The sequence below is a fragment of the Cervus canadensis genome, chromosome 18, assembly GCF_019320065.1.
Source record: "Cervus canadensis isolate Bull #8, Minnesota chromosome 18, ASM1932006v1, whole genome shotgun sequence".
Lineage (NCBI taxonomy): Eukaryota > Metazoa > Chordata > Mammalia > Artiodactyla > Cervidae > Cervus > Cervus canadensis.
The window spans coordinates 33,620,440-33,633,981 of NC_057403.1; the positions used below are offsets into that span (position 1 = coordinate 33,620,440).

The window sequence follows — 13,542 nt, forward strand, 5'->3', positions numbered from 1 at the left end:
ACCGAGAAGAGCCCCCATAGCAACATGGAAGATTTGGAAGCTCATTTGGTCATTTATTTTCTGCCTTATTCAAAGTGGTGGTTCCTTATATTATCTTTCCTTGTGACTCATACGGTAAATAATCTGTCTGCAATGTGGGAGAGCTGGGTTCAATCCCTAGGTGGAGAAGATCCCCTGGGGAAGGGAATGGCTACCCACTCCAGTGTTCTTGCCTGGAGAATTCCATGGACAGAGGAGCCTGGTGGGCTACAGTCCATGCAGTTCCAAAGAGTTGAACATACTTTCTTTTCTTCTCCTTATGTTAATTAGGGAGCCTTAACATTCCTAAGAAAGCAATCTTACAAAAGATGTGAAGGCTTGAAGTTCAAAGCTGAGGGCCACAGAAGTCAAGGGAAGGAATGACAACTAGTTGAAAGTTTGGGTTTCTGACAGAGAGGGTGGGACCACTACTGGGACCACTAAGAGTCCCTGGTCCGAGTGGTCTGGTTGAAGTCCTACCTGACCGACGATCTCGCTGAGCTCCCCCTCCAACATCTTCACTTGGCACTGAAGTAACTCGATGTTGCTCAGGGAAGTCTGGTATTTATCCCTGTAGAGATTTAAGCTCCTTTCGAGGGAGACGATTTTGTCCCCAGCCAAGGCGAGTTGCTCCTGGGCCAAATGGAGCTTATCTCCTGTGTTCTCATTATGATTTCCCAGTTCTTCCTCATAGAGAATCACCTGTTGGTATAGGAAAGAAACCACACTGAACCCACGGAAGCATCTAATGACGAAAGGATATGGCTATAACATAGCATGCAGAGGAGTCTTATATCTTAACTAGAAATGCAGATGCAAAGAATAGGTTCAGCACAGATCTAAAAGTTACAGTACAGAAACAGATCGCCAGTCCAGATTTGATGCATGAGATAAGTGCTCAGGGCTGGTGCACTAGGATGACCCAGAGGGATGGGATGGGGAGGGAGGTGGGAGGGGGTCCAGGATGGGGAACACATGTAAATCCATGGCTGATTCATATCAATGTATGGCAAAAACCACTACAATATTGTAAAGTAATTAGCCTCCAACTAATATAAACAAATGGAAAAAAAAAGTTACAGTACATAAAGTCAGAATGGTAATGATTAGAAAAAATTTCTAAAAAGATTGTCCTGTTTGGATGGTAAGCTTCTTAAAGGCAGGGACCATTTCTGTTTCCCATTCTTCCTGGTATGCAGTTAATTCAATAAAGATATATTAGTTGATTAACAGGAATGAAAGCATAGCTCCATTTTTAAAGGGCTTGAGATGGCAGTATTATTTCTTTACTAGGTATTCTCTAGAGGTCTAATTTAGAAAATGTGGAGTCCCTGGTGCACACAGGTCTGCTTCAGCAAAGTTCCCTACAGACAGTGGGGGAATAGGACCTGAAGTTCCTGGGGAATTCGCATCTTCCTTATTTAGGCTCTTTTTCTTCCTAATCAGTTAATTAGTCAACCAATTGAGCAGATATTTATTGAATGCTCAAGAACAATGTCTTCGGTGCTTAGGGGTATTTATACTTACATAGCACAGGCTCCTCCCTCACAGCATTTACAAACTTCTATTGGGGGAGATACAATTTAAAATTAGCAAACAGCTCTTGAGTGTGCTAAATTATATGACTTGCATTATATGTATTGAAGGAGTTAAGAGCAGGAGGCTCATCAAGGAGGGCTTTATTTGGGTTCAAATATTTCAGAATTCAGGTAGAACACATTCTATTGATTTAAGCTAATATATTTGCTGCCTGCCATTTGAGAGTCGTCTTAGGAAAGGATCATTTACTTTGAGGTGTTTATTAGGGGAGGAAAAGAGAAAATGAATATTTTATATTCATATGTTTATAACAGAAGCTGTCAGGAGGCCTGCCTATACCCCCTTGACACTCACCATTCCTCCGTATGTTAACTCCCTTCCAACTGCAAGCATCTTCAGTTTTTTTGCCTGAGGGATGCACTGGCCCCAGGAGCCCACTCAAGCCGAGGAGCAAGACAAGACAAGTGACAAGTACGGTGAGTTAACAAGATCGGGTGCAACCCTCAGCCAATGACTGGAACGATTGGCTGGGATCAATTTTCAGTATGTCCTACATTTTCTACTGGAGTTCTCCAGAGAGACTGAACCCTGGTTTCCCACAGCGGTGATAATCTTTTTTTTTTTTTTTAATGAATTTGAACTGGAGTATAGTTGCTTTACAACGCTGTGTTAGTTTCTGCAGCACAGCAAAGTGAGTCAGCTATATGTATACATGTATCCCCTTTTTTTAAGCTTTCCTTCCCATTTAGGTCACCACAGAGCACTGACTAGAGTTACCTGAGCTATCCAGTAGGTTCAGCAATGAGCTTAATAGTAATTTTCTTTATGGGCTTCCTGCCCTTGTTTGACACACCTCCCTCTTTCACTGTGCTTTGTGGGATCACCTCCCTCCTGAATTAACTAGTACTTACAGAGTCAGACATGACTGAGTGACTAACACATACTTGTATCCATCTCTTTGTTTTAGGATCTGCTGTTGGGAAACCCAAATTTAGACAGAAGTTTGATACTTCTGTGAACAAAGTATTGGGGGAATTTGGCAGAGTGCTGAAAGTAACTTTTCCAGGACTTTCCCATATTGGGCTCTGTGTCCCTGACTGTTGCTTGCCAGATCCCACAACAATTCCTCCTCTCCTCCTTGTAATAGAACCTTGACTTTGTTTGGGACAAAAATGTGCCTCACTGAAACACTGCATTTCTTTGCCTTCCTAAGAAATTGCTACAGCCATGTGACTAATTGTTGCCAGGGGTATATAAGTCAAAGCATTGTGTGGGGCTTCTCGAAAGTGTCCTTTAAAAGGGAGGAGTGTGGGAGGCGGCCCTAAAATGGCATAGGAATAGGATGGGGAGACCACTTTTTCCCACACAAATTCATCGAAAGAAAATGTGAACACTGAGCAAATTCCACAGAACAACTTCTGAATGCTGGCAGAGGACATCGGGCACCCAGAAAGGCAGCCCATTGTCTTTGAAAGGAGGAAGGACAAAATATAAAAGATAGAAAGAGAGACAAAAGCGGTAGGGACAGAGATCCGTCCCGGGAAGGGAGTCTTAAAAACGAGAGAAGTTTCCAAACACCAGGAAACACTCTCTCCAGCGGGTCTGTGGCGAGCCTTGGAATCTCAGAGGGCAAAATAACCAGAAGGAAAAATAAATAAATAATTAAACCCCACAGATTATGTGCCTAACAGCAACTCCCAGCGGAGCAGCAGCCCAGATGCTCGCATCCCCCACTAGCAAGCGGGGGAGGGACAGGGAGGAGCAAGCTGCATTCCTTAGGGTAAGGACCAGGGCTGAATGCCCCAAGGGCAATCTGAGGGAACTAGCTTGAGATAGCAACCCAGACTGTGGGATACCTATCCCACGATCCCCGTGAAAAGCCCTAACCTAAGACATGGCCAGGCCCGCTCACAGAACAAAGGACTGAGCAGAGCTAGCTGGCTGCGGACCGGCCCACCCTCCACCGGAGGCAGGCAGGTGAGGGCAGCCAGAGCCAGAAGGGGGCAATCGGCCCCAGAGAGGCATCCGATACCAAACTGCAAGCGGACTTCTCTGCTAACCAAGACTTCTTGGGATTCTGGACGGTGGACATCCCCCGGGAGGGTCGCAGCCAGAGACCAGCTCCCCAGAATAGACACAGGGCACACCTGAGAAGGCGCGCCCATTGTACACCCAGAAAACCGAGCGGCTGGAACGGGGGAGGGGATAAACTGCAGCCTTCAACTGGGGACGACTCCGCGAGCCAAGCATCTGGTCACCTGAGCTGCTTGGACCTGGGATGGGTGCAAAACGCAGGCCCAACCAAGTCTGCGCCTTTGTGGAGTACCTGAGAACCTGAACCTGAGCGGCTTAGACCTGGGAAGTGCATGCAAACCAGGGCCCGCCTCAGACAGTTCCCAGCAGAGCAACCTAGAGTCTGAGCAGTGTAGACTGGGAAAGCACACACGCCGGGAGGCGGGCAAACCCAGTGTGGCGGAATCACTGGGAGCACAGGCCAGTGATGTTTGTTCGCAGTGTTCCTCCCTCCCCAAAGCACGAGTGACAAGTGAGCATAAAAAAAGTGACCACTACTGCGCCCCTTGTGGCAGGGCGGAAATTAGACACTGAAGAGACCAGCAAACAGAAGCTAAAATAAACGGAGGGAACCGCTTTGGAAGTGACAGGTGCAATAGATTAAAACCCTGTAGTTAGCACCGACTACTTAGGAAGGGGCCTATAGACCTTGAGAAGTTCAAGCCGGACCAAGGAACTATCTGAAGATGAACTGACCCCACACTGTCCACAACAGCTCCAGAGAAAGTCTTAGATATATTTTTACTACTATCAATTTTTAAATTTAAAAAAATTTTTAAAAATTATTTTTTATTTTCAAGTCCCCATTACTCCTTTAATTTTCATTTTTATAACCTACAATTACCTTGCAAAAAAAAAAAAGACAGACCCTATTTTTAAAGCAAACTTCATATATATATATTATAACCTCTGTGACTTTTTCTGTTTGTTTGTTTGTTTTATTTTATTTTTTTTAATATTGTATTTTTGGGAATCTAACCCCTACTCAAGATTTTTAATCTTTGCTTTTTTGGTATTTGTTATCAACTTTGTACCTTTAAGAACCCAACCTTCAGTACCCATTTTTACTTGGGAGTGGATCACTAGCCTGATTGCTCTCTACCGCTTTTGACTCTCCTTTTTCTCCACAGGTCACCTCTATCTACCTCCCACCCCCTTTTCTTCTCTACCCAACTTGGTGAACGTTTTTGTGGGTTCCGGGCTGTGGAGAACACTTAGGGAACTGATTACTGGCTGGATCTGTCTCTATCCTTTTGATTCCCCCTTTTATCCTCCTGGCAACCTCTGTCTCCTTCCTCCCTCTTCTCCTCTCTGTGTAACCCCGTGAACATCTCTGAGGGATCCAGACTCTGGAGAGCAGATAGGGAAGTGATTACTGGCTAGCCTGCTCTCTCCCCGTTTGATTCCCCCTCTGCTCCTCCTGGTCACCTCTAACTCTCTCTTCCCTCTTCTCTTCTCCATGTAACTCTGTGTACCTCTCTAGGTGTCCCTCACTGTGGAGAAACTTTTCATCATTAACCTAGATGTTTTATCATTGCTGCTGTATAAATGGAGAAGTCTTGAGGCTACTGTAAGAATAAGACTGAAAACCAGAGGCAGGAGGCTTAAGTCCAAATCCTGAGAATACCAGAGAACTCCTGAATCCAGGAAGCATTAAACGATAGGAGCTCATCAAACGCCTCCATACCTACACTGAAACCTAGCACCACCCAAGGGCCAACAAGCTCCACAGCAAGACATACCATGCAAATTCTCCAGCAACACAGGAACATAACCCTGAGCCTCAATATACAGGCTGACCAAAGTCACACCAAACCCACTGACATCTCAAAACTTATTATTGGACACTTCATTGCACTCTAGAGAGAAGAAATCCAGCTCCACCCACCAGAACACCGACACAAGCTTCCCTAACCAGAAAACCTTGACAAGCCACCTGTCCAACCCTATCCACAGTGAGGAACCTCCACAATAAAGAGGAACCACCAACTGCCAGAATACAGAAAGGCCACCCCAAACACAGCAATCTAAACAAGATGAAAAGGCAGAGAACTACCCAGCAGGTTAAGGAACAGGATAAATGCCCACCAAGCCAAACAAAAGAGGAAGAGAGAGGGAAGCTACCTAATAAAGAATTCCGAATAATGATAGTGAAAATGATCCAAAATCTTGAAAGCAAATTGGAGTTACAGAGAAATAGCCTGGAGACAAGGATCGAGAAGATGTAAGAAAGGTTTAACAAAGACCTAGAAGAAATAAAAAAGAGTCAATATATAATGAATAATGCAATAAATGAGATCAAAAGCACTCTGGAGGGAACCAACAGTAGAATAACAGAGGCAGTAGATAGGATAAGTGAGGTAGACGATAGAATGGTAGAAATAAATGAAACAGAGAGGAAAAAAGAAAAAAATTAAAAGAAATGAGGACAACCTCAGAGACCTCTGGGACAATGTGAAATGTGAATCATAGGAGTCCCAGAAGAAGAGGACAAAAAGAAAGACCATGAGAAAATACTTGAGGAGATAATAGTTGAAAACTTTCCTAAAATGGGGAAGGAAATAATCACCCAAGTCCAAGAAACCCAGAGAGTCCCAAACAGGACAAACCCAAGGCAAAACACCCCAAGACACATATTAATCCAATTAACAAAGATCAAACACAAAGAACAAATATTAAAAGCAGCAAGGGAAAAACAACAAATAATACACAAGGGGATTCCCATAAGGATAACAGCTGATCTTTCAATAGAAGCTCTTCAGGCCAGAAGGGAATGGCAGGACATACTTAAAGTGATGAAAGAAAATAACCTACAGCCCAGATTACTGTACCCAGCAAGGATCTCATTCAAATATGAAGGAAAAGTCAAAAGCTTTACAGACAAGCAAAAGCTGAGAGAATTCAGCACCACCAAACCAGCTCTTCAACAAATGCTAAAGGATCTTCTCTAGACAGGAAACACAAAAAGGGTGTATAAACTCGAACCCAAAACAATAAAGTAAATGGCAAAGGGATCATACTTATCAATAATTACCTTAAATGTAAATGGGTTGAATGTCCCAACCAAAAGACAAAGACTGGTTGAATGGATACAAAAATAAGACCCCTATATATGTTGTCTACAAGAGACCCACCTCAAAACAAGGGACATGTACAGACTGAAAGTGAAGGGCTGGAAAAAGATATTCCATGCAAATAGAGAACAAAAGAAAGCAGGAGTAGCAATACTCATATCAGATAAAATAGACTTTAAAATAAAGGCTGTGAAAAGAGACAAAGATGGACACTACATAATGATCAAAGGATCAATCCAAGAAGATATAACAATCATAAATATATATGCACCCAACATAGGAGCACCACAATATGTAAGACAAATGCTAACAAATATGAAAGGGGAAATTAACAACACCACAATAATAGTGGGTGACTTTAATACTCCACTCACACCTATGGATAGATCAACAAAACAGAAAATTAGCAAGGACACACAAACTTTAATGATACAATGGACCAGTTAGACCTAATTGATATCTATTGGACATTTCACCCCAAAACAATGAATTTCACCTTTTTCTCAAGTGCACACAGAACCTTCTCCAGGATAGATCACATCCTGGGCCATAAATCTAGCCTAGGTAAATTCAAAAAAATTGAAATTATTCCAAGCATCTTTTGTGACCACAACGCAGTAAAATTAGATGTCAATTACAGGAGAAAAACTATTAAAAATTCCAATATATGGAAGCTGAACAACACGCGGCTGAACAACCAACAAATCACAGAAGAAATAAAAAAAGAAATCAGGTCCAATCAAGGCACAAAAAAAAAAAAAAAGAAATCAAAATATGCATAGAAACAAATGAAAATGAAAACACAACACAAAACCTATGGGACACTGTAAAAGCAGTGCTAAGGGGAAGGTTCATAGCAATACAGGCTTACCTCAAGAAACAAGAAAAAAGTCAAATAAATAACTTAACCTTACACCTAAAGCAACTTGAAAAGGAAGAAACTATGAACCCCAGGGTTAGTAGAAGGAAAGAAACCTTAAAAATTAGGGCAGAAATAAATGCAAAAGAAGCAAAAGAGACCATAGCAAAAATAAACAGAACCAAAAGCTGGTTCTTTGAGAAGGTAAATAAAATTGACAAACCATTAGCCAGACTCATCAAGAAACAAAGGGAGAAAAATCAAATCAACAAAATTAGAAATGAAAATGGAGAGATCACAACAGATAACACAGAAATACAAAGAATCATAAGAGACTATTATCAGCAACTATATGCAAATAAAATGGACAACTTGGAAGAAATGGACAAATTCTTAGAAAAGTACAACTTTCCAAAATTGAACCAGGAAGAGATAGAAAATCTCAATAGACCCATCACAAGCACAGAAATTGAAACTGTAATCAGAAATCTTCGAACAAACAAAAGTCCAGGACCAGACAGCTTCACAGCTGAATTCTACCAAAAATTTAGGGAAGAACAAACACCTATCCTACTCAAACTCTTCCAGAAAATTGCAGAGGAAGGTAAACTTTCAAACTCTTTCTATGAGGCCACCATCACCTTAATATCAAAACCTGACAAAGATGCCACAAAAAAAAAGAAAACTATAGGCCAATATCACTGATGAACATAGATGCAAAAACCCTTAACAAAATTCTAGCAAACACAATCCAACAACATATTAAAAAGATCATACATCATGACCAAGTGGGCTTTATTCCAGGGATGCAAGGATTCTTCAATATCTGCAAATCAATCAATGTAATATACCACATTAACAAATTGAAAAATAAAAACCATATGATTATCTCAATAGATGCAGAGAAAGCCCTTAACAAAATTCAACATCCATTTATGATAAAAACCCTCAAGAAAGCAGGAATAGAAGGAACATACCTCAACATAATAAAAGCTATATATGATAAACCCTCAGCAAACATTATCCTCAATGGTGAAAAACTGAAAGCATTTTCCCTAAAGTCAGGAACAAGACAAGGGTGCCCACACTCACCACTACTATTCAACATAGTTTTGGAAGTTTTGGCCACAGCAATCAGAGCAGAAAAAGAAATAAAAGGAATCCAGATTGGAAAAGAAGAAGTAAAACTCTCACTGTTTGCAGATGACATGATCCTCTACATAGAAAACCCTAAAGACTCCACCAGAAAATTACTAGAGCTGATCAATGAATATAGTAAAGTTGCAGGATATAAAATTAACACACAGAAATCCCTTGCATTCCTATACACTAACAATGAGAAAACAGAAAGAGAAATTAAGGAAACAATTCCATTCACCATTGCAATGAAAAGAATAAAATACTTAGGAATAAATCTACCTAAAGAAACAAAAGACCTATATATAGAAAACTATAAAACATTGATGAAAGAAATCAGAGAGGACACAAATAGGTGGAGAAATATACCGTGTTCATGGATCAGAAGAATAAATATAGTGAAAATGAGTATACTACCCAAAGCAATCTATAGATTCAATGCAATCCCTATCAAGCTACCAATGGTATTTTTTAGAGAACTAGACCAAATAATTTCACAATTTGTATGGAAATACAAAAAACCTCGAATAGCCAAAGCAATCTTGAGAAAGAAGAATGGAACAGGAGGAATCAACCTGCCTGACTTCAGGCTCTACTACAAAGCCACAGTCATCAAGACAGTATGGTACTGGCACAAAGACAGAAATATAGACCAATGGAACAAAATAGAAAGCCCAGAGATAAACCCACACACCTATGGACAACTTATCTTTGACAAAGGAGGCAAGAATATACAATGGAGAAAAGACAATCTCTTTAACAACTGGTGCTGGGAAAACTGGTCAACCACTTGTAAAAGAATGAAACTAGAACACTTTCTATCACCATACACAAAATAAATTCAAAATGGATTAAAGATCTAAATGTAAGACCAGAAACTATTAAACTCCTAGAGGAGAACATAGGCAAAATACTCTCCGACATAAACCACAGCAGGATCCTCTATGACCCACCTCCCAGAATATTGGAAATAAAAGCAAAAATAAACAATAGGACCTAATTAATATTAAAAGCTTCTGCACAACAAAGGAAACTATAAGCAAGGTGAAAAGACAGCCTTCAGAATGGGAGAAAATAATAGCAAATGAAACAATGGACAAAGAATTAATCTCAAAAATATACAAGCAACTCCTGCAGCTCAATTCCAGAAAAATAAATGACCCAATCAAAAAGTGGGCCAAAGAACTAAACAGACATTTCACCAAAGATGACATACAGATGGCTAACAAACACATGAAAAGATGCTCAACATCACTCATTATCAGAGAAATGCAAATCAAAACCACAGTGAGATACCATTACATGGCAGTCAGAATGGCTGCTATCCAGAAGTCTACAAGCAATAAATGCTGGAGAGGGTGTGGAGAAAAGGGAACCCTCTTACACTGTTGGTGGGAATGCAAACTAGTACAACCACTATGGAGAACAGTGTGGAGATTCCTTAAAAAACTGGAAATAGAACTGCCATATGACCCAGCAATCCCACTGCTGGGCATACACACTGAAGAAACCAAAATTGAAGGAGACACATGTACCCCAATGTTCATTGCAGCACTGTTTATAATAGCCAGGACCTGGAAGCAACCTAGATGTCCATCAGCAGATGAATGAATAAGAAAGCTGTGGTACATATACACAATGGAATATTACTCAGCCATTTGAATCAGTTCTAATGAGGTGGATGAAACTGGAGCCTATTGTACAGAGTGAAGTAAGTCAGAAAGAAAAACACCAATACACCATACTAATGCATATATATGTACTGTAGAAAGACGGTCACAATAACCCTGTATGCGAAACAGCAAGAGAGACACAGATGTGTTGAACAGTCTTTTGGACTCTGTGGGAGAGGGTGAGGGCGGGATGATATGGGAGAATGGCATTGAAACATGTAAATTATCATATGTGAAATGAATCACCAGTCCAGGTTCGATGCATGATACAGGATGCTTGGGGCTTGTGCACTGGGATGACCCAGAGGGATGGGATGGGGAGGGAGGGAGGAGGGGGGGTTCAGGATGGGGAACACATGTACACCCATGGCGGATTCAAGTCAATGTATGGCAAAACCAATACAATGTTGTAAAGTAAAATAAATAAATTAATTAAAAAAATAAAAAGGGAGGGGTGTGCCTTTCTCTCTCCACCCTATCTCCTACTGTCACCCTGATTATTTGGAACAAAGATGTAAAGGTTGGTGCTCCAGCAGCCATCTTAGGTGACCTGGAAAATGGAAGCTTTCAGCTAAGATGGTGGAACCAAAAGACAGGACACAGGTAGCAGTCCTAGACTACCTCTTTCTTATTTTATGTCATAGAAATTAACTATTTTTTTATTTTAAAAAATAAAAAGTCTTTATTTCACTTTTGTTTTTGAAAGATCCTTCCACTAGATATACAAGTCTAGCTTGATAATTTTTTTGTATTTTCTGATTACTAAAGAAAGATCTGTTGACCCCCAGCATTCTCTTTCTGTGCAACTCGATCTTCTCTGTTACTCTATCTTATGAACTCTAAGAACTTAGTCTTCTGGGATCTTTACACAATCCCCTTCAAGTAAGGGAGTCTACCAGACTCTCCCAGATTCTCTTTTTTGTGTCATGGACTAGAAACTTGAAACAATAAGCTAAGGACAATAGTAGTGCTCACCTCATTTGTTTCTCATTTCTCAAGACTACTGTCTTTCATTGTCTGGTGTCCAGTGTCTTTAAAAACAACAGTGTCTAACTATTGTATTTAAGACACTATTGCTTTGGGGTTTTCTGTTATATGAAGCTAAATAGAATCCCAACTACTAATAACTCAGAGTCACTTTATTCAGGCTGGACTCTTGTTTAAGTTAGGATGAACTAGCCAGTTTTAATACAGCTTTGCATTAGCTTTATTAAACCATGGTTGCTCACAGGCTTTGTCCCAGATTATGTTTTGTAGAATAACCTTTGTTCCTTTCCCTCCCAATCCTTTACAGCAAATTCTTATTCGTCATAATATTTCCTTTAAAAAAAATTCCATGTTTCTTCAAGGCCCTTCATAAATTCCCTGGAGTTAGTCATTAAGAAATAGCACCATTCAAGACAGCCCTTGGAATTTTATCTCTAAAGGCAGAGGAGGAAAATACCAGAGGAGGCTACCTGTTCCATTACTTCAAACCCATGGTTTTACTACTGCTAGTGCTACCACTGCCCAACTGATTTTAGTTCTAAGGCTTTTGTCTTTGTAATTTACTTGGGATTCTATAAAGATGATATACTCTGGTTAAAAAAAAAACCATCCTGGACATGAATAGAAATGAATATCCAGAATGTACTTAAGTTAAGTCTACTTGATATAAAACTCCAGTCTGCAAAAATGACTGATGAGGTACTCTCAGTGATTAACTCAGACTCAACATCTGGTTATCTTATCCACTGTGCAAGTGCCAGGAATTTATATATGATTGAAATCTGATTTTTCTAAAAAAAAATGATTGATTTAGTGGACTTTATACCTCTTTCATAACCCTTAGAGACCTAGAGTCTTTTGCATTTAAATTGCCATGGTAATAGAATGGAGATGATAAGCCTCCATGCACACCACACACATATATGTGCATGTGCACACATACACCCCACACACGTACACACATACCACATAGCCCACATGCATTAATACTGGACCTCTCACCCAGTTATGCCATTCTGTTTAGTTCCCTCTGTTCAGTTTCAAAGAAATCAAAGAGTTAAAGAGGGAAAGTTGATAAAATATGCTCAAGAAGTGAAGCTCTCCTCTAAGTCCACTGCTTGCTTTCTAGTAGTTTTGACCTGATTTCTGTAGGTACATGGTCATATAGGACACTTCCATAGTTACTTTATCTATACCTCATCTTCTTTCATCTTGCAATGATGGTGGAGAATAACCAGGTCAGAAGTCTGCTTCTCCAGGACGGACTGATACTGCAAGAGGGAACAGTAAGAAGTCTGCAACTCCTCGGTGCGAAACTCCAGTTCTTGCTGAAAGGCCAGCAGCTTTTTCTTGAGTTGTTGGAGTTGCCTTAGATGACACTGCTTATTGGGCTCAAAATCCATGTGTGACTCCTCAAATGCTAACGCTGGCTTCTTACTCTGCAATTGAGAAAGGCTTTAGGTTGTCACCAAGCAGGCATTCATTCTTTGATTTGTTTTTCATCTCCTCAACCATTCACATCCATTTATCCACCCTTTTGTCTTTTCATCTCCAGAGCACTTATTAAATGTTTCACTCTGTTCACAATGAAGCATTCCTTTGCACTTTCACTCTGTATGAAGAATTTAAAAGAAGGAAAAAAACCATAGTTCCTTCCTACTATTTAGATATAGCATTCCTATTATGTAGGTCAGAAGAAAACACACACACGAAAGGGACCTAGAGAGCACTATAAAGAGACACTCGATAATATGCTTATGTTTTGTCTTCATATAAAAAGAAAACACAATTGACCTGGAAGGGAATGGATTTCTGGTTATGGTTCTTGGACTAAACTTGATTGTTAAAAATGCCCAAATAAAAGGACAAACTCTTGGGGAAATGGCTTTCTGGAATGCTGGGAAACAGGAGGCAGAGATATTGCTAAGGCACATCTGAGCACTGACTCTGTCTCCTCTTGAAGGCAGATATGAGCTTGCAGTTGCTGAGTATGTGTGTGTGTGTATGTGTGTGTATGTGTGTGTGTGTGTGTGTGAGAGAGAGAGATCTCTCCCTGCCAGTCCACAGTCAACCTGAAATGCTGCTAGACCCCACTTAAATTTTCATTCATTCATTCCATAAGCATATGTTGAGCACCTACATTGTATCAGGTATTCTGCTTATAGGACATATCCCTGAGTTG

At 40.4% G+C, this 13,542-nt stretch overlaps 1 protein-coding gene across 1 annotated transcript in view; it reads right to left on the bottom strand.

Annotated features, from left to right (window-relative positions):
• PMFBP1 (polyamine modulated factor 1 binding protein 1) overlaps positions 1–13,542 on the bottom strand; it is a 56,751-nt gene that overhangs the window by 25,674 nt on the left and 17,535 nt on the right. The window contains exons 4-5 of the mRNA XM_043437162.1: positions 12,557–12,799; positions 499–720 (exon numbers count right to left, since the gene is read on the bottom strand). Of these exons, the coding sequence (XP_043293097.1) occupies positions 499–720; positions 12,557–12,799 (465 nt within the window). The remainder of the gene's footprint in view (positions 1–498; positions 721–12,556; positions 12,800–13,542) is intronic.